Source organism: Gymnogyps californianus, chromosome 27 (assembly GCF_018139145.2).
Source record: "Gymnogyps californianus isolate 813 chromosome 27, ASM1813914v2, whole genome shotgun sequence".
NCBI classification, from domain to species: Eukaryota; Metazoa; Chordata; class Aves; order Accipitriformes; family Cathartidae; genus Gymnogyps; species Gymnogyps californianus.
In genome coordinates, this window is record NC_059497.1 from 5,141,685 (window position 1) to 5,169,351 (window position 27,667).

Below are 27,667 nucleotides of genomic sequence, written 5' to 3' on the forward strand. Positions count from 1 at the left end.
TCACCACAACCCCTTGAAGCTCTGGCGGTCCTTGCAGATGCCGAAGTCGCTGTTGGTGATGGAGCCTACGATGGTCTTATCAGCGTCGCAGGTCAAGCCGCTCTCGCAGGGACACTTGTAGTAGACCCCATAGGGGCTCTGCAGGGAACCAAGGCACGGGGCAGCACGGGGGACGTGCCCCTGTCCCCGGCCGCCCCTGGGAGCAGGGGAGCACATACCTTCGGGGAGCACTCCTGGAACTCAGCCGCTTTTGGTGCACATCGGGCCAGGCTCAGGCCGCTGCCCCGGTGGCAGCAGCCGCTCTTGCACTGGCTGCTCTGCATGCACAGCTCCCCGGTGTCCTGCACCGCGAGGCAGGGCGTGAGCACCAGGTCCCTCTCTGTTCCCCCTTAATTCCCCTCAGCCATGGGCCCGGGGGTTTGGGTGGGTGTTGGACACCAGCTCTGCCTTTTGGCTGGGGCTCAGCACCGCTGCCAGCACGCCTGAGCCTCCCGCCCTGCAGGATTTCCTCGGTCTGGCCAAAAATACCACCCGCTGCAGTGCTGTTTTCTGCTGGGCTCACGGGAACAAGGCTGAGACACTGCAGGGAAAGCGTCCCCCCCTCCCCATTCCCCGCGAGCCCCACAGGGAGGGGGTCCTGCCTGGCGCAGGCAGCTGAGAGCTTCGATCCCATCCGCTTTCAGGCTTCTCTGTCCCTTTACACAGCTGCTTTCCCAGGCTCCAAGATCCTTCACAGCCCTGGAAAACCCGGCACGCCATTCCCACCTGCCTCAGTTTCCCCAGCTGCAATAAGTTTTGCTCTCGGTGGCTGCAGCCGTCACCCCGGGGCTCCCCCACGGAGCTGCTGCCAGAGACCAAAGCACCACAGACCCCTCCAACCCCCCCCCAGTGCAGCACAGACCCCTCCAACCCCCCCCCCCAGTGCAGCACTTGAGGCGTCCCCCGGCTGTGGCAAGGACGGGGCTAACGTCCCTCTTACCAAGTTGAAGATGAGCCCTCGCTTGTGCGGCGCGGGCAGGGCCGGGGCCAGGAGCAGCAGGGCGAGGAGCAGGCGGAGGGGCAGCGCCTTGGCCATGCTGGGCTTGCTTGTGCCTCCACCACGGGGCCGGCGGGCGCTTTATAGCTGGCGTCTCCATCAGCTGATGTGGCTGCTCCTATCACACCCCAACTCGTGGCATTGGGGCAGCGTCGTGATGCCCTGGCCGGGGCAGGAAAACAGCGATGCCTGTGCTGCCAGGCGGTGCCACGATGGGGACGTCTCGCCTTGTCGCCACGTGACCGTCCCGCACCGGCGATGCCAACCTGCCCTTTGGCAGCTCCTTTGGCCAAAAGCGAATGCGAAGTAACGGCACTCCTGCGCTTCCCCCAGAGGGATTTCCAGTCCTCCCTCCTCTCCTTCACCCTGGCTGCAGGGAGCCGTGGAGCTGGGGTTCTCCGAGACGCCCTCCTTGCTGAGCGCTGCTGATGGGTTCATGGGCAAAGCGAAAGCTGGCACCATGGCAGGAGCTTCACTCTGTGGGAAAGCGCCCACCCCCAGGTCCTCCATCGCTCGAATGTTTTGATCACAGATGCCAAGAAACCCACTCAAGATAGCCCAAAGTGTGGCAGGAGTTAGCCCGCCCCCCTGCTAGCATCCCACTGGCCTCGCTTGGTGCTCCAGAGCCCACCGAGGTCCCCAGCCCGTGGGCCACCACCTCATCCTGCCCTGCCCGATATTTGCTCTCAGTGTTTCAGTGCTTGGGGGATGCGGCTGATGAAAGGAAAACAGCCCTGGGAACGGCACAGCTTTTCGCGCCCGCGGTGGCCCGGCTGCTCTCGGCAATGATTAACACCGGGGCAGCCCTGGCCTTCGGCAGCCGCAGGGGTGACGTTAAAGCTGGTGCCGGCCCTGGGGTGACCGTCACGCTGGCACGTGGCATCCGGGCACCGCGGCGGGAGCTGAGCCTCTGCGGTCCCTCGGGATGTGGGGCTGATGGGACTCCTGGAGAAGGGTCCCAAGGTGGCCGCAAGTGCCCGCAGCCCGTCAGGGCAGGCTCTGGGGCTGCCCACGCTCCTCCGGCAGCAGGACGTGGGGGGCCGGGCAGAGCCCTGGCCCTGCCCCAGGTGCTGGCTGACACCCCGGGGTGTCCTGGCAGCAGGATGAGCCATTTCCCTTTCTGCAGCGGGGCTGTGGGGACTGTCCCCTCCCTGCCTGCAGCCCCAGCCAGCCCTGGAGCTGACAGAGGGGGTTCAGGGGCCCGCAGCCCCCCACCCCAATGATGCAGCACCCCATGCACCCCTGTCCAGTGGGAGAAGACCCAGTGACACCAGCTGGGAGGGCAGAGGGGAGCAGCCAAGGGGACACAGCATTTGGGACACATCTCAGGGCACACAGCGCAGCCCGGGTGGATCCTGGGGGTCACGGCACAGCCCCTGGCACATCCTGGGGCACACACCGGGGGGCAAGACACGTCCTGGGGAGCATCCCAACATGCATCCTGGGGCATGCGGCACATCCTGGGACACATCCAGGGGTGCACAGTGCAGCCCAGGCACACCCTGGGGCACACAGCGTGGGCACAAAGCACGTTATGGGGGCCCAGTGATGCACAGAGTGCACCCCAGAGTGCACAGCAGGGCGCAGGGTGCATCCCAGGGCAGATCCTGGGGTGTGGGTTGGGGACATAGGGCTCATCCCACAGGCACTGGCCACATCCCAGGGTGCATCCTGGGGCACATGGTGGAGGGACAGGGCGCATCCCGACGGAGCATCCCAAGGATACGGGGCACACCCTCGGGGCACATCCCGGGGGCACAGGCTGCATCCCGGGGGTACGGGGCTCATCCCAGGAGCATATCCCGGGGACACAGGGCACACCCTAGGGGCGCATCCCGGGGGTGCAGGGCACATCCCGGGGAGACAGGACCCATCCCAGAGGCACATCCCGGGGGCACGGGGTGCATCCCGGGGGTACAGGGCTCATCCCAGGAGCATATCCCGGGGACACAGGGCACACCCTAGGGGCGCATCCCGGGGACACAGGACCCATCCCAGAGGCACATCCCGGGGGCACGGGGCGCATCCCGAGCCCACCTCGGCTCGGGGCGGGGGGTCGCGCCGGCTCCTCCCGGGTCCTCCCCGGCTCGTTGGAAGGGGGGGGGGGGACAGGACGGGACGGGGGGGGGGGACGGGGGGTCGCGCCACCGCCCCCCGGGGCGGTGCAGCCGCAGCGCCCGCCGCCGCCGGAGCCTCCCGCCGCCGCCGCCGCCGCCGCTCTCTGCCGGGGCGGGGCAGCGCCGGGCGCCCCGGGGAGCGGTGCCGGTGCCGGTGCCCCCACCATGCCCAAGCTGCTGCCGGCGCAGGAGGCGGCCCGGATCTACCACACCAACTACGTGAGGAACGCGCGGGCCATGGGGGTGCTCTGGGCCCTCTTCACCCTCTGCTTCTCCATCCTGATGGTGGTGACCTTCATCCAGCCGTACTGGATCGGCGACAGCATCGACACGCCGCAGGCCGGCTACTTCGGCCTCTTCTCCTACTGCATCGGCAACGCGCTCACCGGCGAGCTCATCTGCAAGGGTAGCCCCCTCGACTTCGGCACCATCCCCTCCAGCGCCTTCAAAACCGCTATGTTCTTCGTCGGCATCTCCACCTTCCTCATCATCGGCTCCATCCTCTGCTTCAGCCTCTTCTTCTTCTGCAATGCAGCCACCGTCTATAAAGTCTGTGCCTGGATGCAGCTGGCGGCAGGTGAGCGGGGCTGGGGGTGATGCACGGGGGGCCGGGGGCTGCTCATGGCCCGGCCAGAGCTGCTTTTCCCTCTCTGCTCCCACCTCAACTCTGCCGTGGGGGGGGCTGGCCACAAAAGGGACACCAGCATAACCTCCGTGCCCCATTTGCTCCCCCTTACTGGTTACCAGTGGGGAATTTGCAGTAAGTAACGTCTGTCAGAGCAGCTGAGACCCAGCACACTCGCTGCATGTGGGCGATGCTCCCCCCCATGTGCTGCTGCTGCTGCTGCTGCAAAACCACGCGGCACCAGCGGCCCAGCCGCAGCCTGTCCCCGCTTACCTGGGGGGGCTTTCCTCCAGCCATCGCCCAACGCCATCGCTCCTGCTCTGCCCCACGGTGCAGCAGGGTCGTGGCTTCAGAGCGTCAGTCCGAGAGCACCAAGCGCCGCAGGGCCGGGGCACGGGGCTCCCTGCTGTGCTAGGGATCCTGCAGGAATTAAGCAGGGAGACGGTGATAACATTTGCTGGGTTATTTTGGTAACTCTCTGAGCTCAGGGGACGATGTACTGGGGAGGTGGAACAGGAGGAGGGGACTGACTGTAGGACTTAGTACCATCTCCCACGTTTTCCTACTTTTCTGCTCATCCCCACATCCCTCTGCTCATCCCTGTGGATCTCCAGCCTTCCCCATCCCTCCCCCAACGCAGTGAGACACCCGAGACACCCGGTAACCCAGCTCCTGCCTTCGCAGCCCCAGCTGAAACCCAACCCAGGCCTTTGCCACTCCTGAATCATTCATGCTGGGACCGGCCGCAGCCCCCGCCATCCCCGGACACCCCAGCTGACACCCCACGGGAGGACGGCCGCGGCATCGGGGTTGCTCCAGTTCCCGGCTAAAGCAGCAAGCTCAAGCAAAGATTTAGATAAGAGGCTTGGGACAGCTCAGCCTCTGAGGGAGCCAGAGCAGGGAAAGGCTTTGCTGTTGTATTTGGGGCTTTTACGTACGTTTTTGTGCTGGATGGGGGAGAGAAAGCCGGTGCAGGCAGCTCCGGCCATATGGACAAGCCCGAATCATCCCTGACAGCCCAGTTTCTCTGCCTCAGACAGGCTCTCAGGAGCTTTCAAGCTGCCACTGGGCAATGCAGGTCCTGCTGCATTTCTGGGAGTTATTTTAAAAAGGGGGCAGGCGACGAGCGGATCCATTTTCTGGCCTTTGCTCCGCGCCTAGGGTGCATTTTCACAGAAGTCATTTCTTTCCAGCTTCCCCCATTTCTCTGTGCCCCTCCTCTCTGTTAGCTACAGGGAAGAATAATTAAATAGAGGAGAAACCAGCTGCTTCTTAATGAAGAGAAATGCTCTCTGCAGACCTAGGAAGCTGCCCGCTGGCCTTGCCGCTCTCCTGTCCCCAAGCCAAGGGAAAACAACATTGGCAAAGGGTAAGGCAACCACCCCAAAAGTCTTTTCTGATTTACCGAGCACCCAGTGACAGAGAAGAGGCACCGGTACGGGGCAGGGAGCATCTCGCTGCTGCAGGAGGCTGCGGATATCCAAAGAATGGCAGGGAGAAACGGCCGCTCATCCAGAGCTCCCACCATGGGGTGGTTCCTGGTGTGAGAGGAGCCCAGGAGGGCCTCGCACCTGCACGAAAACACCTAAAAGACCGGTTACTTCCATGCTTTGCACCAAGATAACAGTGGAGGATGCGAAGAGCCTCCATTAATCACGTTCCAAAGCCTTGCAGATGAGCTCGGCTCTATTCTCTCTCCCGAGCCCGGTCACTCTTCTTGTCCAGCAAATACAACAATTTCTCTGAGTTTGTGGGGAAAAAAAAAAAAAGCACTTCTGAGATTTTGGGACATGAGCCGCTTGGCAGAAGACGGCCCTTCGGCAGCTCCCGCTGGGTTTGTTGCAACTCCCATGGCAAAGCCGATGTGCCGAGGGCCCTGAGGCTGGGCTGGATGGGCCGTGGAGGTTGTGTGCGTGCCAGGGTCGGGCGATGAGAGCGGCCGCAGGAGGAGCCGGTGGCTCACGGCTGGGCTGGAACCACCGCAGCTGAACAAGCAGAATTAATCTGTCTGCAAAGCTGCTGCTGACGGCAGCTTCACCTTCGCAAAACGTAAGCTGAAATCCAGCTACGCACGAGGCAATAACAAGGTTTTCCACCTTGTACAGACTAAATCCATCCCGGTTTTGTTTGGAGAAAATATTTCTTTGGAGCGACATGGCCAGGGATGCGTGCGGAGGCAGGAGAGGAGAGATGTTGCCCGGGCAACGCAGTGATGGAAGATGCTGCTGCAGCGTGTCCTTGATGGGGAGCAGCGTGCCGAGCTCGTGGGAAGGCAGCGTGCCGTATCCTGCTCCTCCCCGGCTGCAGCAGCATGAACGAAGCAGAGCCCATGCGTGATGCGCAACCACAGGGCACCTTTAAGCCTCGTTAGCCGGTCCGTAGTATTTTATCTGTTTGTAGCGTTGTGTTTGTGGCCGTGCTCCTCCACCCACCCTCTCCACACGCAGTATCAGTTCAGGAGGTAGCTCGTGGCCGCTGTAACGTCTCCCTCTCCCCGCAGCTACCGGGCTGATGATCGGCTGCCTGATCTACCCCGACGGCTGGGACTCGAGCGAGGTGAAGCGGATGTGCGGGGACAAGACGGACAAGTACACGCTGGGCGCCTGCACCGTGCGCTGGGCGTACATCCTCTGCATCATCGGCATCCTCGACGCCCTCATACTCTCCTTCCTGGCCTTTGTGTTGGGGAACCGGCAGGACAACCTCCTCCCGTCCGATTTTAAAGTGGAAAATAAAGGTAAAGGCAGCTCGGGCTGAGCTCCCAGCTCCCGTCCTGAGCTCCCAGGTCCCGTCCTGCTGCAGAGCATTGTCACCCCGCAGCCGATTGCTGTTATTTGGGAGGATGGTGGCTTCCTCCAGTGGCAGGAGGAGGAGAGCTGTCGGGGTCACCACGCTGCTCCATAGGGACGTAGAGGGAGCCAGCAGCAGGCAGCAAATTGATGGAGCTCAAGGCAGGAGCCCGAATTGAGGCAGGCTACATTTCACACGCCTGGGGCTTTCTCCCCATTCCATCATTAAAATTTTTTACCCCTTTTTGAAAACAAACCTGGAAAACACACCTGCACCTTCCATTTTATACCATCCCCCATTAACACTGTAATTATCTTTTTGTTTTACAGAAGAGGGCAATGACTGACAGAGCTGATCACCACGTAAGTGATGCCCGCAGTGACTTTTAACGTTCCTTCCCAGCACACGTAATGTTGCTGTTGTATTTTGATTACTAAAGGATTGACAACTGTATAGGTTTTGGTGCTGTAGTCACATTAGTTTTATTTGTGGTTAAAGGGGAAACCAGGAAAACATAAATCCTTGCCAAGTGACAAAAAAACCCCCACCCAACCTTAAAATTGGAAGTCACGCTCCATTTAGCAAGAGCTGACCTATTCTTTCTCTCCCCAGGGACACCTCGAGCTCTTCCATCAGCCCTTGTCTTTCAAGTGACTTTTCCAGGAGCTTTAAACTTACCAACTTCCGTGGATTTTTTACAACTGTTTTCACCTATGGGGCCGCTGTCGGCTCCCAGCTCTCGTGGAGTTTATTTGATGGGAAGAGCCCAAACTGGACACAGGGGTTGGTTTTTTTTTTTTTGGTTTTGTTTTTTTGAGTCCATCAGCAAACCTGGGGAAAAGGAGAGGGACAGCAATTTGCTTCTTCTTGGGGTTTGTACACCTTCTTTCAAGGAAATGACTTCTGAATAAAAAACCGTTAGCGTTTTGGATTTTGTGCTCGTCTCCTTGGGGCAGGGGAAATCCTCTGCCACGTCCCAGGTTGCCCTGGTACTTGAAAAATACCCTGACACAGCCAATTCCTAGCAAAGGCATGAACCAGCTCCCCACTCTGGGCAACAATAACCAAACACCACCTTTTAAGAAGAGCACTGTTCTGGGTTTAAAAAAAAAAAATACAAAAATCTGCTGAGCTGCAGCAGGCCTGCACCAGTACCCACAAACTGCAGCAGATGGTGCCAGTCAGCATCAACTCCCTGCACCACCCGATTAATCCGATTTAGCCATCATTTCTCATCACATCCAACACCCACCTGCGGCAGCCTTCCGCATAGTCCGTTCCTGCAGAAGACAAAGCAGCACACCATGCCCTCCTCCAGCTCTTACCTGGTCAGAAACCTCAAATGTGTTATGATTTTCATTAACACTTGCTGTAATTTGTTGGTTCCTGCGGCAGTCAATTCAATTCAGTTCCAACAAACACCTTCCAGTTTTACGCTTCCCTCTAAAAAAGTGTTTGGGAGGGTTTTGTTAAGATTCTTTGCTAGGGAGGACAGCAGAGACATGACAGACTTGGAGAAAAACGTATTTTAGAATGGAAAAATGCCAGCAGAGTTGTCCTGCTATTGACTATTCTTCTCCCCCTTTTAAAACACATCACAATACCAGCAAAAAAATCTTCACCTACACCATCCTCCCTGCGTCTCATTCTGGAAATGAAAACCTAAGTGCTCACTAGCAAAGGAAATTCAATCGATGGGCCACTAGCTCAGAAAGAACCGACTTACAGAGGGAACATATGAGGAATAGGGCTCAGTTATTAAATAATCTGTTTATTGTACGGTTTTCACAAGGAAAAAAAAAGACAAAGCACCCAAGTAGAAAGAATAAAAATGTATTTTCCTTCAGGTTTTAGACTGACACAGCAAGTACAAATCCTTTAGTGCGAGCACTTTACGGCAATTTGGAAATTTAACAAACCCCAAGTGAACGAGCACACGGTACAAGACTGAATCCTGACAGCTGCTTCCGCGGGTCTTCAACTCACAAGCTGGCTCTAGCCTTGGCTATCACGGTAAAAAAAAAAAGGTCCTCCTCCAGTCCGGGGTGGCAGAGGGAAGGGAAGGACGGGAAGGAGCTCTCGGAGTCGAAGCGTGCAGACCCCGTCTAGGAAAAGTTCTTTAATCAGCCAGTCTCAAGTACACAGGACCGGGTGAGCTTTCAAGACAACAGAAATTGTTTGCCCTGGCAATGTATCTTCACAGTACGTAGACAGTAGGTCTTTTGGAACCCGGTCCTGCCTGCAGTCCTTCTGTAACAGATATGGAAGTGACAGGCAACTGGAAAACTCCAGATGAAAGGGAAAAAAAAAGTCAAATCAGCAGTTTAAAACTCATTTGGTATGTTACCTTCCTTTAATTTTAGATTATATGCATAGAAAACCTGATCTACCCCTAGAACATGCAGCATGATTTGCATTAATAAGCCCAATCAGGGACTGGAGAAACTCTTTTCAAGTGGATTAAATGACACCAAGGTTTATGAATGAACGATCCTTACAAACCAGGATTTCCAAACACACATACAGAAGTGACACGTAACAGTGGTCGGGGCAGCTTTGGCAACATAATAGTCTCGGACAGCATCTGCGTGGCCTCCAGCACGCTCCTGCAGCAACTTCTGTCCTCCGAGAGCCACCAGGAATCCAAAGGCCTGTTTGGTCCAGGGTAAGGAAGTGCCTCTGAAGTCTCAACGCTGCCAAATCTTGCTTTAGAGTAGAGCAGGACGTACTGAATTTGTAATAGGATGGGCAAGTCTAGAAGAAGCCACCATAAAACTATCAAATGCCACAGTGATTTAACTTTTAATTAAAATTACCCCATTTACTCATTATATCCAACCCCCTCCGAGAAGTTTATATAGAAACCCCACAGAACATTTTTACTCAGGGTAACTCTAGAAGCAGCTTCTAATCCAGTATCTACGTGGAAAAGTCAGTTCTCTTCCACTTCTGCTAGCTCTCCTTGTGCTAATGGCCCAGAAAAGAAAAGGCAGTCCCATCCTGGGAAGTTATTTCTGAAGGCCAGCACCTGAAGCAAGTTAAAGGAAAAGAAGTCTTTACACTGGGCCTTCAAGTGTTGATTTTGAAAGTCAAGGGCTATAGTGTGGCTGTGATACAGATGCTGCCACCCTTTTCTTGGGAAAAAGTCAATGGTCAAAAATTAAGAGCCAGAGTAGACTGCATCAGTGAAAGCCAGTCTCTCACGGATACAGCCACCGCCTCAAGCAAGGCAAAAAAAAGTGCCAGTAAGGGATAAAAACCAAAGAACTTACAGCTCACTAAAATGTCAGAAGAGTTGCCCGCAACAAGGCTACCTCTCTGCAGCCAAAGGGTGCACCCATCTGTATGCTGAAGATTGTGCGTTGAGTCAGTTCCAGCTTTTGCTTATTTTTCTTGTCACCTTTTAGTCACAGGCACAGGCATTAAAGTAGAAAATGTCACCGAGTTCAGAAACTATTCTGACTATCTGGGCACAGGGAAGGAAAAAGTAAAAGGGCAGGGCGCTTTGGAGGAAGAAATAAAGGATACTAAAACCTAGGTTTAAATAGCTCTTTTCAAAAGATTTAAGCAGCTAGAACTAAAGAAAAGTTATGTGACTGGAAAGCAAAGAATACAGTAGACACCTAGAAAATGATGGAGGATTTGGAGGTCTTTGCTCTACAAGGAACTAACACCACCTTGGTGCCGTCTGTTGCTTCTCACCCCATTGCTAGCTACTGGATGAACAGCGGGAAATTGACTCCTGAGTCAGTGAGATAAGGAGGCGTTCGGATCTTCACATCCCCCTCATGAAGAAAGGAGAGTTGAAATTTAGCTACGGGAGCATATCTGAGCACAGGTGAGCTCACATCTCTAACACACAGTGCATAACAGAGAGGAGACTCAGGAAAAACTTCATATTCTAGTCAATTAGTCTTTGGCGAAGCCCAATCAAGGCAAAACACAGACGATGCCCACTGGCTGAGGAGAGTCCCCATTGAGTCACACAAGCAAACTCAGCAGAACAGGTTAGATTTATCTAAAATCTCGGAAGCCTTGAAGGAAGAACTTCACACTGAAAATGAACAAGGAAAAAAAATGGATCTGGGAAGGGGCAGCTGGGCGCGTGTACGCTATGCTGTAAACCAGAGTGTAGTGCTGTGGCATTGGGTTGAAGCCTCTATGAGTTGAGCCAAGGGTGCCTGAGACACTCTGCTGCTGTAGCTCGTTTCTCCGGGATCAGCTCCAACATAGGTAATAAGAAGTCTGTGAATGCAGCTGCCTCATCTTGGGACCACTCGTATTTTTCCACCAAGACTTCAAAAAGGCCCCAGGGCTTCAGTTTGGTGATGTGCTTCAGATCACCTGAAAACCAAGACAGACAGGTTAAGTGCAAGACGTGGGAGCAGAGCAGCTCAATACAATAGGCTGGACAGCTAAACTAGAGAGACCGAATTCAGAAACTGTTCTGAATAGTTGGGCATAGGGAGCATAAAATGGTAGGGCATGCTGATGGAAGAAATAAGTTTTACTAAAACCCCTTTTCTATCTGCTTTTGAAGACTGTTCTAGAAGTGTACTTCCCTGAAGACTTCTTTTTTCCCTCTTGCTATTTCTGATCCAATATCAGCAAATATTGTTTACCTTCATTAAATCACCAATTATACCAGTCACCACGACAGATAAACACTGTGCCGTTGACTTTGGAATACATGCAATATGTGCAGCGCTGTTTGAGGAAGCAATACAGTACTAACAAGAAAGGGTTTGTTTTATAAAAAAAAAGTATTAAACTAGGTCAAAAACTTCTCCCTGAGACTCAATGAATTTCTGAGGTACCAAGGGCTTGAGAATTAGCAACAAGGTAGAATGTATCCTGAGCAACATGGCTCAGGATGCAAGGCACTATTTAGGTGACTGGCACGCTAGAAATGGAACAAAGCTGTCTAGAGAAGACTTCAAAGGTGAGTCAACACCTCTGCTCGACAAAGATCAGCTAAATAAAGTCTAATCAAGTCTGAAGAACTATCTACAGTACTGTTTTTCTACCTGCTGCATTTGATCTACACAGAGATGTCAAGTACTAGGATGTAGGATACTTTTAGCAGTTAGACAAGAATGCCTTATATTTAGCTGCAGTTTTACTGAGAAAACCTTTCCTAAAACAAAGGAAAGACTTAAAGAGGCATCTTTGCTGGCATCTCTTGTTAACTGGCATTTCCAGCAAGGCACTCTTGTGCATTTGGAGTAGGGGATGAGGGGATAAGTGACATTTGCTTTGCTTCCTTTTACCTTTTTTGGTGAAAAACTCCTTGGAATATTTTCCTGCCAAAATGAGCTTGCGAGGTATTTTCCCCAGAAGTTCTATGATCAATGCAATGTGATCTGCATTTTTTCAAAAGAAAAGACAATGAGACACATCCACACAAGACATCTCCATGCCCCAGTTTCCTTCTCTGGGATATAAGGACAAAGACATTATCGTCCTTAAAAATTACTTTGAGATCCACCTGAAATGAGATTACACTAAGCAAGGACAAAGTCAAGGGGCAAGGGGGAAAAAAGGTAAGGGCCGCTTGAGGCATGAATAGTTTAAGCAGCAAGATAGAGAATCCAGTGGTAAGAGGAATGGAAAACACCAGAACAAGGACATGGACTTTACTGCATGGTGGTTTACTGCAGAGGCTTGAGCACAGTTGTCCCCTAACACCACTGATTTGGGTAAACAACCTTTTTGCAAGGAGCCTTTGCATTGCTAACTCGTAAGAGAAGGCTCATTCTGAAGAAGAATCCATTGTATTTCACATCCTATTTTAAGAAGGAAAGACTTAGACAAACACACCTTCATCCCGTGAGTAATCTTCCCCAGAATGAGGCTCGAACAGATAGTCTCCTGTTGCTAACTCAAAGGCCTAAACAAACAGAAATGAGCACGTTAAATCACTTTAATGCACTTCACACATTGTTAGATGTACTGCAGGTTGATTCTGCATATCTCTGCGGGCCAGAAGCAAAGCGGTGGGAAGAATAACCTGTAGAACTCTAGTACACCATTACAATCTTACAATGTGCAATTACTTTGCAACATTTTGAAGACTGCATTAAAAAACATCATGGGCATATCTATGATGAATTCTGGATCACAGCATAACACAGTACGCTTGTGTGAAATTGTACAAAATTAAGGCATTTCACACGCTTAGCCTCTCTTCTGCCTCAACAGCATTTTGCAAAATGTCATGTCCAAACTCTAGATTTTTTTTACAAAGATTCTCCCCTCCCTCCAAATTTCAGATATTAGAGACATTTTTCAAACAGTTAATCTCTGAACATTTGTCTGTAGATACGAAAACATGTTTTAAATGAGAAAAACATTTGCATTCATTTCAACTCACCACTCCTAAATTCCATGACACATTTACCCTTTACATATTCACTTTTACTCAAAATAGTACCTCTGACCTTCTGTATTCTTAGTTTTCTTTCCGGACTGCTGTAGTCTAACTATTGAATTAGGCACTCAGAGCAACCACTGCATAATTTTGGCCACACATTCTGCAGAGACATGACCCTACCGCATTCTGTTTTACCACATTCATCAAAAATCACAGCTTGTTTTCCAAGACAGCGAAAATGACTTCACTCACTGTTTTCCAAGCTTAAAAAATAAACCCCAAGCTTTGATTTGTAGAAAACACAGAATGGAGAGGCACATGCAGTAACTGACTAGATTGATTTTTTTTTTTTTAATCACCATATTCTATATTTGCCAGCTATTACAGGACAGCTTCAGCCTCATCTCAGCATTACTCAGATTATAAAATGATTCCAAACATGCAGAGGATGCATATGATTAAAATATGAATTTATACTGAAGACATCTGTGAAACAGCGCTGTATGCAGCGGGAAGGCTCTTTATAGAAAAAGATTTTGTCTTCACAATTGCATATTGTCTTGTTTTTCCACAAAGCATGATGTCAAAGTACAGTGATATTTGAAATCTGCCAGGGCTGCGCAACAAAACTAACTTTCAAAAGGAAAGCCACACGTGGCAAAAAAAAAAAAACCAAAAAAAAAGAAACCCCAAACAAAAAACCAAAACAACTTTGGTATGGAAACATGGTATTCAGCAAGTCTGGAAGTTGGCTGAACACCTGTGAGGGTTTTTTGCCAAGCTTGGCTAGTGACTTGGCAGTCCAGAGTGCACAGCACACATGAGTTTCCCAGAACGCCCCGCAGAAGCGGTTTAAAATTCCCCCCGGATGACACTACTCACCATACACGCCGTGCTCCAGATGTCAGCAGGGGTGTTATACCCCGATCCTATCAACACCTCCAAGGATCTGTACTGTCTTGTCTGGATGTCTTCAGTGAAGTGCTTGTGCTAAACAGAAGAAATGTTTTACTAACCGTTAGAGACTGTTTAAAAGAGGAGAATCAACAACCTGGAAGGCCAGAGCAGATCAAAGCTATTCCCATTACATTTAATCTGAATTTTACATCCTCATTAAATATTTCCTTATATTCCTACCAGTACTGTTTAAATGCTCTACATGAGACACTCCTCCTTAAGTAAAACAGTCCAGCAATTTAGAGGAAAGCAAGCCACAAAAATAGAATAAGGGAAGACTTTCAGAAGCTGCACCCTCTCCTATCCGATCATGACAGACAGGCCATGATTCAGCTACCTTCAAGCAGATAAGCAACACCAATGTAAGAGACCACCGTGCCAGACACTGCAAGCCTGATGTGCAATTCTGAGTTTGAGACTCATCTCTCCCGTAAGAGCTGAAGTACTTTGCCATTTAAGAAGCCAAGTAAAATAGACATTTCTTCTGTTTGAAATGTCAAACATTTAAAAGCAGCACAACACAATCAAAGAATAAAACTATGAGTCTCTTTCATGTGCTCATGAATCCACTGAAATGGTTTGACAAGCTAATAAGCTACAGAACTAGCACACCAGAGCAATTGTTTGCAACTTTCTCATTCTCCAGGAGAGCTACGGACTCCTTCAGAAGATTCACATATGCAGATTTCTACACATTACACGTGACACTGTTCACAGGCCTACTAGAAGTAATCTAATGACCAGTGAGGCACCCAGAACACAGGCTGAAATCCTACGTTAGAGGACCGTTTCTTTCTTTGTGTCCCTGCTCCCCTGCCTTTTTTCCCCCAACATAGTTTCAAACTGTCACTACTTTCACAGCAGGTCTAAGATGGAATCTATTTTACAGATTCTTTTCCATCTTGGCATACTGTGAATGAATTAGCAGGTTTAAACAGTCAATGTGAAAAGATTGTAAACTTACCACCCAGCAGGCATTTCCTAGGTCAGCTATCTTCACTTTGAGCTTATCTGCATTCTTGGGCTCAAGAGGATTAAGAAGGAAATTCCCAGCAGTTGATTTTCCTAGAGGCAACATGTACAACAGCTGATTAAAGCTACATGAACAGCGTCACCATCTGTCATCCAAATCCTATCGCCCTCTCTCTACTCAGGAAGGGTTTTGCTTAGGGATCAGAACTTTTCCCTCCCTGAAGCCTGGGTATAAAAAAAAAAAAAATCAGCATCAGTCTGCACTATGAACAACAGAGCTACCACCATTAAGACCCGACCGGTGTTACAAAGCAGAAGGACAAGTAAGCATATGCAAGAGTGACTGTTTCCCAGCACTCTGTGCACAGCCTTAAAAAGTCTGTCTATATCTAGACAGGCTTTTTAAATAAGGGCATTGCCAGAAACATAACAAGCCTCTCAACCCTTAAGTCTTCCTAAATCTTTGAAGAAGGAGAGTCCACATATTACAGCATCTTTTTGACGTACCCATCACTCACTGCTGCAACACAGACAGTTGCAAGAGTTAAAGTATATATTGGGAAAACCTCAATGACTCAGTGGAGAGCAAAAATATTAAGTCACTAAATTACATCCAGCTGCAGCTCTAAAGCAATTTGGGAGAGAACTGCGAGAAGCAAAATACATCTAGTGATCTAGCAGGGGCATCCAACGAAATGCAGTTCAAGTTTCAAAATCTTTAAATTTCACTTGCTACTTTTCATCCACATAACTCCCCAGCAGCAGTCTGCCAAGAAAATGCTACCAAATTTTTTTTTAAAAAGTACAAATGTTAGTTTCTCCCTCCTCCTCCAAGCAGATATACTTCGCCTGACCTTGACTCAAAGTTGCAAAAGAGGACAGTTCTATCAATTGATTCAAGTTTTTCACACACACACACCTGGAATGTGTTTGAACTGCTTACACTATTGTGTGCTTTACATTCTCCTAAACCTACAAGACTTACAGTTTTTTTCCCTCTGAAACAAATCATATTTAAACAAAAGCATTAAAGAGGTTTTTTTTCCTACGCTGTATAAGCTTTGTTTCAGTCAGGCTGCGTTTCCAGTTCTGGGAAAACATTTACCCATCTCAAGTAACTGAGAGGAGTTACTTGTGCTCCATGTTAAGAACAGAACTATCAGAACACACTGAACAGTACTTATCCCATAATTTAACAGCCAGTGACAATTTGTAGACTTACATTTCTAACTATTAATGAAAATCACATAAGCAACACCTGATACAAAGGAGGAAATGTTCCCATTGAAAAAGAAATGTACAGGGACTTTTTAAAAGTTGGAATACTTATGTATTCAAAAGTCAAAACTAAGGTACAACTACAATTGGAAGCTACAAACAGCACATGTCTCAGAGTAGGACTGTCAGGTTAATTACTCCTGGCAGGAAAAGTCTCAAACAAGTGGTTCTGATCACCTCAGCCTACAAAACAGAGGTTTCCATTAATACTCTGATGAAATGTCGTAACAGAACTCTCCCACATCAAGGAGAAAGGAGCCCTTTCTCACAGGGATCCTCTAATACCTTTGTTGTCTGACGGGCTATTATTCTCATTCTCATCCTCTGAAGGTATCTCTGTCCGGATGCTTTCTTGCAAATGGTTAATCTCCTGCTCACTGAATGATCGCTCTTCGTTGGACGTGGGCTGACACACCATGGAATCTTCTGAAACTAAGGGCGCAAACGAGTCCGACATTGCTTCTTGAGGCCTGTTCTTTGAGTCACCATTACGCTGACTGTAGTTACAACTATGGAAGTTCTCCTTCTTCTGTGTATGAGGGTGATCGCCACAGTCATTGGCATTATGAAGGTCATCCTCAAGTCGCACAGACCCTTGATTGCCGGAGTCTGGGAAGTCCGTCATTTGTATCACTCCGTTGCAGTTTATTTCTGTTACGCATTTTTCCACGCTGCTTTCCATTAGAATAGATTGCTCTTGTACAACAACTTCAGCTGGAAGAGTGGAAAAGGAGAAGATAGCAGAATATGTCTAAACAAAGTAATAGCTGAAGCTGTTCAAGGGAGCCCTCAGAAGCAGGTACTTCTCAAAATGTAACTCACAATCATTCATTCAGTTTGTAACAGGAAATTTCCTAGCCTCTTTAGATGAGTAGAACGCAATGCAAACAGGTTAAGTGACAATGGCCACCTCTACTAAAGGCACTCACTCTACTCCTGCCAGCATGAGTGAAAGGACAACACTGTGCTACTTTAGCAATACTTTAGGTCCATACCTGTCTTTTTGCCGACATTTTCCTCTGGTGGACTAACTTTTATGAGCATTTCCAGAGGGCTCTGAGCTTCTTCCTCCTCTTCAGGCTGTGTCTGCCCAGGGCTTGCTTCCTTCTCCATTTCCTCTATCTCTTGCATTCGCTTCTCTAACAACTCGGCCTGCCGTTTCTGCTTCTTTTTCAACTTCTTTTTCTTATTCTTTGACATTTTGTCAGCCTACACAGAAGCAAGCAGAGAAATTGGACTTAGAATTTCGTATTTCAATAAATCTAAAATGTGCCAAGTTTTAATGTATTTTAGAGCTGAGGAAGCAGTCTGGGATGAAAACTCTGGAGACAGCTCTTCTCCCAGATAATAAAGCAAATATTAAGGTTTTTGGAACAGTTGTCTATGGCTCTTATCAGTGCATTTCTGTCCTGACCTGAGAAACCTACAGTATTCTCCAAATGAGGGATCTCAGACTCCACAGACAACAGTCACCTTCACAACAGACCTTGAGACCACCAAAAAGACTACTCGTTCTGGTGATATGAGCTAATACTACTTACAAGACAGCACTGAACCCGATGCCTATGTCTATGACAAACACAAATCACACTTTTCCTTCTGATATAAGGTTGCTTTCCCTTAATGCTGACTGCATTATGAAACAATGCAGTAGATACTATAAGTAGATGGATACTTATGCATGAAAGCTATTACACTTACTGGTTTTGGCTGTGGTGCAGTGCTCACTGAAAGGGAAAGGAAGATCAGTAAGTTAGTATGTTTATATTCAAAACCCGCAACTGCATTCTTATCTTAAGGTAAGCTTTTTCCTATGTGGTTTGGTAACGACACTTTAAAGATATCAGCAAATGTTATTTTGAAAGCTCATTTCTCTACAAAAGTACAGCAAGAATAAAAAAAATGAGAAAAACATTGAGTAAATGCATAATTAAAATTCCAGATAGTAGACTTGCTTGACTGATATCAAAGACTTAAACTTCCTGTCATGCAGCTTCATTTACTGCATGTATTATGCATCTCACTGAAAAGAAAATGCAAACCAAAGCATTAAAATACCAAAGTTAAGGAAGCTTCCCTAAGCTGTGCTATGATGGGCTCAGCTAAATGTTGAGTGTTGTAAGATTATGACTGACAGAGCCTTCCAATTCACACTGCAGGAGTTCTGGAAAACTACACACTGGTACACAGATGGATATTCTGAGGAGGAACACAAGGAACAAGAGAAAATCTGCTCTCCGATCTTTAGGGATGTCAAGGAAGCTGTTTCTGTTACAAGTTTTTCAGACTTCTGCAAACTGACAACAGGTAAATCATCTTGTTGAGACCTTCATGAAATGCATTTCCAGCATCACGCAATGAAAGGAAATAAACTTTGAAGAAACTGTGAGAAGCACCTCACCACATTTGCACTCCAGCACTATATTGAGTGCACTAGCATTTATGCAGTGTGTGCTATACAAGACTGGCTGCCCTATCACTTTATCAGTGCCAGATTAGCTGTGTTAAAAGCAGGTGCCAGCATGCATGTATCTTCCCTCCATTTTTCTTATACAAACAACTGCCTTCCTGATCATCTTTGAGTAACAATGTATGCCTAGCTTCACAATTTACAGTTGGCTTCTCAGGTTACTTGCATTATTGTTCCACTGTACTCAGTTAGGCAGTTTTCCCCAGTGAGATTAGTGATGATTTGGGGGTGTGTGTGGGAAAATAGCACCAATTTTCAGGAAAAAAGCACCTGCAGAGCCAGATGGTGGGGGAGCCCCAGATCTCTGCCACTCTGTTGCTTCTGCAGCCAGCCTGCGGATATACTGATCATTAACGCACAGAAGAATGTTCTCAGGTTTAATATCTGTGTGAATGATTCGACATTTTGTGTGCAAGTAATCCAGACCCTGAAGAACCTGCAGACAGGAGAGAAGGAAATCGGTCCTTAGAAAAAGCAAAGAATGAGCAAATTGAGTGTGAAGTGAAAATGCAACATTGCCTAGGATGACCAATGAACCTCAAGGACTTCTGTGTTTGAGAATACTCCAGATTAGAGCTAATGTGATCAGTGGTTAACTACTCAGTTCCAGAAAATATAGATTTGTATACAGATTTTAGCTATGAATTTAAAATACTGTCTCTTTACCCTCATAACTTAACTTACCACAGTTGAAAATCTAATCTTAATACCCTACAACAAAATCATGCCTTCCTCCTCCCCTCCAGCTCACATGTAGAAAGATGTTTCTTCCAAGGCAACCATCCAGTAGGAAGAACAGGTTTCTCTTGCTCTTCCCATCATTAAACACTGTACTTACTGTGACAGAGTTTTAAAAAAATACTTGCACTTATGAGGAATAACCAGGGTAAGAAGAGGTTAAAAGCAAAGCCGGCCTCCCATCATGGTTTAAGTGTCAGAAAATAAATATTTGTAGTGGAAGGTTTTTGCAGTAGAGAAAGGAAATATTAACCCAAGAATTATTTTGTTGCATGAGAGATACACCACTGATTTTCAACTTTTGTCTTCTTGGATCTGAGAAAGATTAGTGAAAGAGTTCTCACTGGGTCAAGGGGAACAGTGCAGTCAGAACTGGAACTTACCTGTTTGATGATCTTTTTGACACAAGGGAGTGGAAGCCCCTGATAATTTGACTTGATGATCCACTTCAGGAGATGATGCCCTAGAACTTCAAACACCATACAGATATCTGGAACTCAGTCAAGGAAAAAGATGGACATCCTGACCCAAGTAGCCCTGAATTCCCAGGACTGAGGATCAAAAGAAATCCATACCAGCTAAGCGTTTAATATTAAAGAAGCCTCATCCTTCTGACACAGCTTAGAGAAGCTGCCTTCCTTAACAGCACCATTCTATCCTACACATCAGTGTTGTTATCTAAAACCTAAAATACAGAGGGATGGAGTTGGCTAGGAAAATGGTCCTAATGCAGCAGCAATCTCCTGCTTTGAGTGGAAGCCAGTTACACAAGCAAGTGTGCGTTAGTATTTCCTGCTAGTATTGAGACAGCTTCAAGCCAACAATGTATGTTTTGGAACGGCCTAGGCTCTTGCCCCAGGCAAAACACGATGCCAGATCTCTCTGTACAAGCATTACCTGAAAAGATAATAAAATTTCCATTTCATAAGTCACCTTCAGAACAATTAAGTTACTTTCTCTGCCCTCCCTTGCCTCTTTACCAGCAAAACAAACTTTTGACAAGCCTGGACTTCAACAATATAGACAAAAAGCAGATAATGCAAATAAGATCTCAACAGCTACAGTCACTCTAGTGACATATCCAGTATTGTGCCCTTGCTTTAGAAGCCAAAACTCTAGGAGTTTATTAGGCTGCTTTTCTTCTACACTGGCAGAAAGCATGCATGTATTTCACAAGAGTGAAAGAAATACAAGATCAAGTCAACATTTACTCGGTGCTAGGTACCAGAAAAAAGTTAATAGAGGGAATACATTATGGGGCTACTGTTTTCTACAAGTGTTAGAACATTTATAACCTACAGCTGGATTCTCTCAAGCAGCCTAGTAATTCTCACTGAAATAAAATTCAAGGTACCGCAACACAGAAACATACACAAAAGTCCAACTTTCAAATTTTAAGGGTGCATTATTAGGACTTGCCACAAATCACTGCCTATTAGAAGGCTGTTCTCAGAACTACAGGGGATTTTCAAAACAATACACTTTAAACATCCTAACAAGGTTGATACAGTCCAAGGTAAGATGCTTCCCTAACTAGAAAACACCCTTATTATCAAGTTATAGACTGCATGTGTTTGCTATTTTTAATTACTGATCTTAACATTTTGTACTGCTTTACTTCAATAAGGGCTTACTACCAGGCTGCTTGCAAAATTGAGGGGTTGAGACAGATGGGCTCTCTTACCACAAAGGTACCTGGGACACTAACCCCTTCAGTCCTGATTCACAGATCAGATGCAGCCACCCCATCTCTCATGTTAAAAGCATGACTAAGCAGTGCCGTCTCCACAACTTACACATATTACGTCAGGCTGAACGATCATTCTGGATCCGAGCTTAGCAGGCAGTTTTGAGGCAGATGATTCTACAGCAGGTTTCCCTGTGCAGTGAAAGGGATGCCTGGGCATTGCTAACCAGCCCTGACATGACAGCTACCCAGCAAACTCCCATCTTCATGCAATTCTTTGCCTTTATTCCACAAAAGGATACGAGAACCATTAACTCCTGAAATCTTGAAGTCATCTAATAACTGAACAACTCTCTCTTTACTTGGATCATTTGGATCACTGTTGCGGACCTGCAGAGAAAAAGAGGATTAATTTTATGTTCCTTGAGGTAATTACCAGGCAAGAATATATTCTGAAGTCAGATCTACTGCACTACTGTTAGGTTCCTATCCAAATTCTTTGCAGCTAGATGATCCAGAAATATCAAGCACGTGACTAATGTGAACTCCCCAAAATGAATTTAAAAAAAATGAAAACCAAAAATTGAACCCCACTCTCAGGTACTCACCGATTTTAGCAATTTGATTTCATCCAGTGCTGTTTCTGTGTAGTGCTCTGCACTCTTCACCACCTTCATTGCCACAAATCTCCTCCCTCTAGCACAGATGGTAAGTAAATTGGAGACTGTTAACGCTCATACAAAGAACTTATTCTCCAGGATTATCCTAATTCTTTTGCATGTAAGAGAGCTACTTATTTAAGGCATCATGGAAAAATAAGGTTTAAGAGCTCATGAAGATTGTCTTTGGGTCTCTTTTATAAAAACATCCATGTAATTTCTCATAAAATGAAATGATAGGTCAGAGACTGCTGAACACAAGAGCACTCTTTCCACATATACGGTTTGTCCTGGTAACTCCCTCCCACACACTTGCATGCACAATATCAAAAGAAACTTCTGTGTTAGGATGTGGACAGCTACATTTTGTGTTTTTATCTAAAAGTAAAAAGATGCTTTCTGATCATGTTTGTGGAACGTTGTGCATTCCCGCCAGAAACACTAGCTAGAACAGAAAGACTTACTGGATGTCCCAAGCTAGCCACACAGTGGAGAAGTGGCCCCATCCAAGCTTCCGAATCACATGGTATCGTCCATTAAAGAGATCTCCTATTTTCACAAGGTGATAGCCGCCTAGAAACACAGTGGGAAGTTTATATATCAAGAGGTCACGCAAGTGCTGAAGAACAGGTATGCGGAACAAGCATCACAACTTGAGGCAGACTTATTTGATGTGTTTAAATTTTTAATCATATAAACAAATGCAAACGTTTCTCTAATTGGATCTTGCTAGAACAAATATACAGTATGTTAGAGGAAGAGCTGTGAACAGCCCTCCAGTTGATTGAAAAGTTTCAATATAATTGAACTAGAATGACTGAGTTTTCCTCCTTTTCAGCGTAGGTCATCACTGCAGCATCACAAAAGAGTATTTCCTCAGTGAAAGCATCTGAACTCTGCTAGGCTGACCACCTTTGGAAAACACAGCTCATGATGTTCATTAACAGAATCTTATAGCTAAATATCAGCATTGCTTTTCCATGCTCTGTCCCCATAACATGAAAGAGTACTGCACCCAAGATCCCAACGGAGTTTCCCTTGCAACTGCTTTCTTGACTGAAAGGCACTTTGCCATTTAACATCACCACTGAAAATAGGAAAGTCTCCTCCCTGTACCCCTAGTATCTCTCAAGCTGCTGACTAAGCAGGAGGATTCCACGATGGAAGCAAAGACATGAAAAGCCAGACAAAGACACCAGGGAACTGGCAGAAAACAGAACGAAGAGAAGAATCTGTGACTGTCAAGGCATAAGTTTTTGCCAGAACCTGGAATTACACCCTAGACTCCAGGCACTTGCTATTCAGTTGTGGTCAGCAAATACCACCCATGAAATGCATGCTTTGCCAGGAAGATTCATCTCTCTTGTTTGTGAACCAGTCAATCAAGACATAGAATTGCTATCCATTACTTCATTAGTTCAAGCAACAGAAGTCCCTTTTCTTCACTTAAAGATTTCAGTTACAAGTGACAGCTGCACCGATTGCTAATTCACACAATGGCTTTCTTCTTCCCACTTGCTTTACAACAAACAAAATCCCACAAATACTTGGGTAGCATGCTAAAAGTAATGTAAATGCTTTGACGTAAAGCACTGAAGTGTAAGAAACATTGCAATTCAAGTTCCCTGTGCTATTTCTACTTTGCATATTTTTAATACACATATATGGCATTTGTTACATGATTCTCCCTCTGTCTTATTCAATATATCCAACAAATAGTATCACAGAAGTAGTCTTACAAAGCGCTTGGAGGTGGGGGCACACATTCACGCTTCAACTAATTGACCAGTTGAATTTGTATGATCAGCGTTCTGTCTTTTTTAAAGTATTTGCTATGTTAAAAAAACAGCCTGACCCTTTTGATATTGAATTATGTACTGTGGTATTTCCATTTGCTCTGTATTTAGTTTCTACTCAGAGAAACAGTGGAAGGTTATATTTGCAGACACAAAGTTATCTGAAGAATGGATACTAAGATGATGTTCTTCAAAAGAAAACAGTGAAGAATTTGAAACTGATTTAAAGGATCTGAAAGTGTCCTTTTTCTGATGAAGATTGCTTTTACCAATTTTGAAAGCCCTCTGGCTTTCAGAGGAAAAGCTAACAGCCTTAAACATAGGCATTAAAAACAGCTCTCCAACTCAAATCTTGACTGATAACAGAGGGAACCTTGGAGAATAGTTTCTCCACTTCAGGTTAGCTTGAAAAATGTTATTATCGTCATGCAGTTTCAAAAAACACTTAAAGTAAGAGGGAGTCTATTTTCATTCTCCATAGTAGATGGGGAAATCAAGAGAATTTCTTGATTACATTGAAAATCCTGCACCTTAAACAGGCAAGTTCTCACCTTTACAGTAATCATTTGGATCCTCTTGTTCATCGTCATCTGATCCCAGGATTTCTTCCTCTTGCTCTGGAAGATCATTCTCTGAATGAGCAGCAGGGCCCCGATGCTGAGTGTCGGGTCTGAAAGAGAACACACTGCATGTCTCACACACGTTACTCTTCAGTAGCTTTCATTTCACATGAAGGATTGCTGATAATGGAGGAGATGCAATATTCAGCCTTCAGAAAAACTATTTCCATATTTAAATGCTTTTACTCCTAAGCTAGTATAAAAGCAGATAGGAACAATTTTTCATATACTAGTGAGAAATACAACTTAATGCCCTAGATTCACTTTTATAGTGGAACAAAGAAAAGACCAGACAAGAGAGCGAGTTAAAAGCTCAGTGATCCCACCAAAACATTAGTCTCTTTGAACCCCTTCTCAGCCTTTCATTCAGTGAGGACTTTTCTGAAGCAAATTTATATTTTAAGATGTTATCTCATATAAAACCTGAAGATTTAAATGTTGATGAATGTTGAAGACTAACATCAATTAATTCTTACTCCTTTAGAAAAAAATTAAACCAGTGTTTTAGAACTTGTGCTCTTTGTCCCTTTCACCTTCGAGATCAAATGAACATTTAACAACCCTTCTGCTTCTAACACTTTAGAATTCTAAAATCCCTAATATTGCCCTTGATTTCTCCTGTTCTCATGTGGTAGGCTGCATTTCTAGTTCATCTCTTCACTGAAGGTCTAAAGTTTGTTACAGTTGTCTGAACTATGCAGAGTGGGAGTACACAGAGCAGATGTTCTGTAAACCCTTCTGAGAGCTTGTGATTGCAGAGGGATTCAAATCAGGCACCAGGGTGGTATTTTTTTTTCACTCCCACATTCATAAATAAAAACATTGATTTTGTGTGTTTAATTTTCCACCAAATGTGCTACTCTAAGTTCCGGCTTGTGAAGATCATGTTGGCAAAGGCCACCTCATTGCTCTCAGGCGTTTAGGCTGTGTTCAGGTTCCTCGAGCCAAAACATATTGCTATCTCCCCTGTGCCCCAACTCCTCCTTCATGGCAGCACACTGCTTACAGCCAAACAGCTCATGAAACGACAATACTAAAACAGGTAAGTTATTTACAAGGCATTACAGGGAATGGTTAATTGTCTACAAAGTTTAATCTTCAATATCCTTTTGTACAAAGCAAGCATTTATGATGAAAACAGTGCCTATCGCCCATTTGCACTGGCAAGATTTAATGGCAAAGTACTGCAGGATACTGACATTAAGCTTTCTTTTCTTAGAAGTATGAGATTATTAAAAAAGCCGGAGTTGTCCAAAGAGGTGGGCAACAAATTTCTTTACAGCAATGACGTACAAGCACTAGATAACGTTCTTTACAATGAGCTTCCCTGTCAGCGTCAATTAGCGGAAGTTTCTTGTATTGAAACTATTGTTCCAGTGAAGCAGCAGATAGAACTGATGCCTTCCGCCACCCTATTTCAAATTCAACTAGTTTTGCTCAAAGAAGGAGTAACTGCTGAGACAGGCACTGGTTATGCCAGTGGGTATGCTAACGCATGTGGGCTTTCGATGCAGTTTTTATAGCTTATAACTGAGCTGGAGTCCTGTGGCCGTACTAACTAATCTTAATCCATGGGACAAATTTAATATTTCAATTTTGAGTAGTTATACAGCAGAATGAATGCTCAGCATTTATCTACTACACATGCACTCTGCTGAGACTTCATACATTAAATACATTACTACACATTAAAACTACAGCCATCTTAAGTATCTATAGCGCATAAAAAGGAAGAAATTGCATGTTCCAATCTGATCATGACTAAACTTGTAGCCATTTACAATCTGGAACTGAAGTTCATTAAAGCAAAGAGGAGCCACAAAGGTCATCCCGGGCACAACCAAACCACATTTTTTCACATTTCACCACATTATTTCAGTCAGTTGTCAGAGCTAGTAAGTCCTGCTGATTTTTTAATTCACGAACAGATAAGCAACACAGATTAATGGTCCCAAACTATAAAACAAGACTGCCAGACAGGCCATTCCACTGCTGCCGGGCTAATGAGACATTTATTAACAACCCTGTAGCTTGATCCAGCCCCAAGATATTTAGTATTTAGACTTTTTCCTCTGTGAGCCACAGAATTACAAGTCAGGGGCAGGAAGAAGGAAACCCGGGGGGAAAAAAAGTAGTCTTGGAGGTCAAAGAGCTGCTTTAAAACTGCTGCATTCCTTTGGGGACAACTGAGCTACGCATAAAGTCATAGACTATCCCCAAATTAAGAGCAGGTAGCAAAGGCAAGAAAGGGCCATGGACAGAATGGTTGAAGGGGAGACTGGACACTCATATATAACAAATCCTATAGACAGGGTAAAGAGAACCAGAAGGCAGAATTGGATAGAAAGGAGAATTTAAGCCCAGTAGCCACACCCATAGCGTAAGTAGTAAAGAGTAACTCTCCCCAATGCTGTTTTAAGATTTTCACTTTTGCAACTGTGCAAGATGTAGGGGATTAGAACGGATTCAAAAGGAAATTCATCTTAAGAACCACTGATGCAGACAGAAACATCATGCCATTCTGCAGTCCCAGAGCTTTTCAACAACAGTAATTTCATGCATCAAGGAAGAAGTTACTGGAAGCACTAAACCCCATTCTCTTGGAAGCTTTCTGCACCCCTCCTAAAAAGGGGCTGACAAATCATGCTGCTGACAGCCTCGTACATGACACACCCTGTAGTCTGCATCTGAGTCTGTCCTGGGGATCCAAAAGCATTTAACTTCTATATTACAATCTATTATACCAACTAATGCGATAGTGAGCCGTATTCAGGTCACAGACATTCCTACAGTGCTATTTCCTTTATGAAATCACCTCCAAAACACATCTCATTCCTTCGCCTTCCTGCGAAAATTCATGAGATGTTATTATATCCCAGCACCTTCTTCCCCCAAAGTGACCATGTCAACTGCAGATACGGATTAAGAGGGACTTAATCAGTGCAGAATATGTATTAATACCAAAGAAAAACTGATACACAAACCCACAACCCTCATCTGCCTGCTTCGCTCACACAGCCAGTACTGTAAAAGGCACAAAAGGCTGCTAAAGACAGCAGAAAAATCCATACTCGATATTTAAAGATGACAGCTGAAACAGCTGTCAGCAATATTGCAAAATCCAAATAAAATACATAAAGATCCTATTAAAAATGGTTAATGGTTTACACATTAAAAATCAAGTGTTCTAGGGTACTTTTTTGTAGCCGCCTCTGTTCTACTTAAGAACACCTTGATCACCTTTTACTTTGCTCTCTCAATGTGCTAATTAATCAGTTAACTGGATTTGCAGGGTCTCTCTACAACTATATAGCAATATTTTACTTAAGGAAAACAATGTGGAACAGCAATCCTAAGGCAAAATGCTAGATCTTTGATGGAACTGGTGTGAATCCATATCTAGAGACCCTCCCCAAAAGTCCTTACTCCCTCAGGAATGCCTGAAGAACTGCAAATTCATGAGACAAAAAAAACCCCAGAGGGTAACCTACCTGCATGAAGCACGGCCTCCCATTGATAAAGATATTCCCGAAGACAGCCCAATAGTTT

General features: G+C 46.3%; 3 protein-coding genes across 3 annotated transcripts; 1 reads left to right on the forward strand and 2 right to left on the reverse strand.

Annotated features, from left to right (window-relative positions):
• Nucleotides 1-1,075, reverse strand: CLPS (colipase). Its single transcript, XM_050911177.1, has 3 exons — nt 980-1,075; nt 219-341; nt 1-138 (listed from the first exon to the last, which is right to left on the reverse strand). Exons 1-3 carry the CDS (start codon nt 1,073-1,075, stop codon nt 1-3), a joined length of 357 nt encoding a protein of 118 aa, XP_050767134.1.
• A 2,243-nt stretch (nt 1,076-3,318) lies between these two features.
• Nucleotides 3,319-7,411, forward strand: LHFPL5 (LHFPL tetraspan subfamily member 5). Its single transcript, XM_050911248.1, has 4 exons — nt 3,319-3,730; nt 6,279-6,515; nt 6,898-6,930; nt 7,181-7,411. The coding sequence occupies exons 1-3, from the start codon at nt 3,319-3,321 to the stop codon at nt 6,912-6,914; spliced, it is 666 nt and encodes a 221-aa protein (XP_050767205.1). The 3' UTR covers nt 6,915-6,930; nt 7,181-7,411.
• A 974-nt stretch (nt 7,412-8,385) lies between these two features.
• On the reverse strand, nt 8,386-27,667 carry SRPK1 (SRSF protein kinase 1). Its single transcript, XM_050911247.1, has 15 exons — nt 27,610-27,667; nt 24,050-24,168; nt 22,167-22,275; nt 21,652-21,739; nt 21,346-21,433; nt 19,740-19,846; nt 18,889-19,054; nt 17,850-17,875; nt 17,144-17,357; nt 16,434-16,862; nt 14,863-14,963; nt 13,824-13,931; nt 12,389-12,458; nt 11,839-11,931; nt 8,386-10,912 (listed from the first exon to the last, which is right to left on the reverse strand). Exons 1-15 carry the CDS (start codon nt 27,630-27,632, stop codon nt 10,728-10,730), a joined length of 1,926 nt encoding a protein of 641 aa, XP_050767204.1. The 5' UTR covers nt 27,633-27,667; the 3' UTR covers nt 8,386-10,727.

Bases quoted from the DNA above. Each gene is read 5' to 3' on its own strand.
- LHFPL5 (XM_050911248.1), top strand. From the start codon at position 3,319: ATGCCCAAGCTGCTGCCGGCGCAGGAGGCGGCCCGGATCTACCACACC. The intron at 3,731-6,278 runs GTGAGCGGGGCT...CTCTCCCCGCAG, and splicing joins CTGGATGCAGCTGGCGGCAG to CTACCGGGCTGATGATCGGC.
- SRPK1 (XM_050911247.1), bottom strand. From the start codon at position 27,632: ATGGGAGGCCGTGCTTCATGCAG. The intron at 17,876-18,888 runs GTGCTTTTTTCC...TTTCCCTTTCAG, and splicing joins CCCACCATCTGGCTCTGCAG to TGAGCACTGCACCACAGCCA. The intron at 12,459-13,823 runs GTGAGTAGTGTC...CTGTTTGTTTAG, and splicing joins TCTGGAGCACGGCGTGTATG to GCCTTTGAGTTAGCAACAGG.
- CLPS (XM_050911177.1), bottom strand. From the start codon at position 1,075: ATGGCCAAGGCGCTGCCCCTCCGCCTGCTCCTCGCCCTGCTGCTCCTG. The intron at 342-979 runs GTAAGAGGGACG...CTCGCGGTGCAG, and splicing joins GAGGGCTCATCTTCAACTTG to GACACCGGGGAGCTGTGCAT. The intron at 139-218 runs GTATGTGCTCCC...GGTTCCCTGCAG, and splicing joins TCCAGGAGTGCTCCCCGAAG to AGCCCCTATGGGGTCTACTA.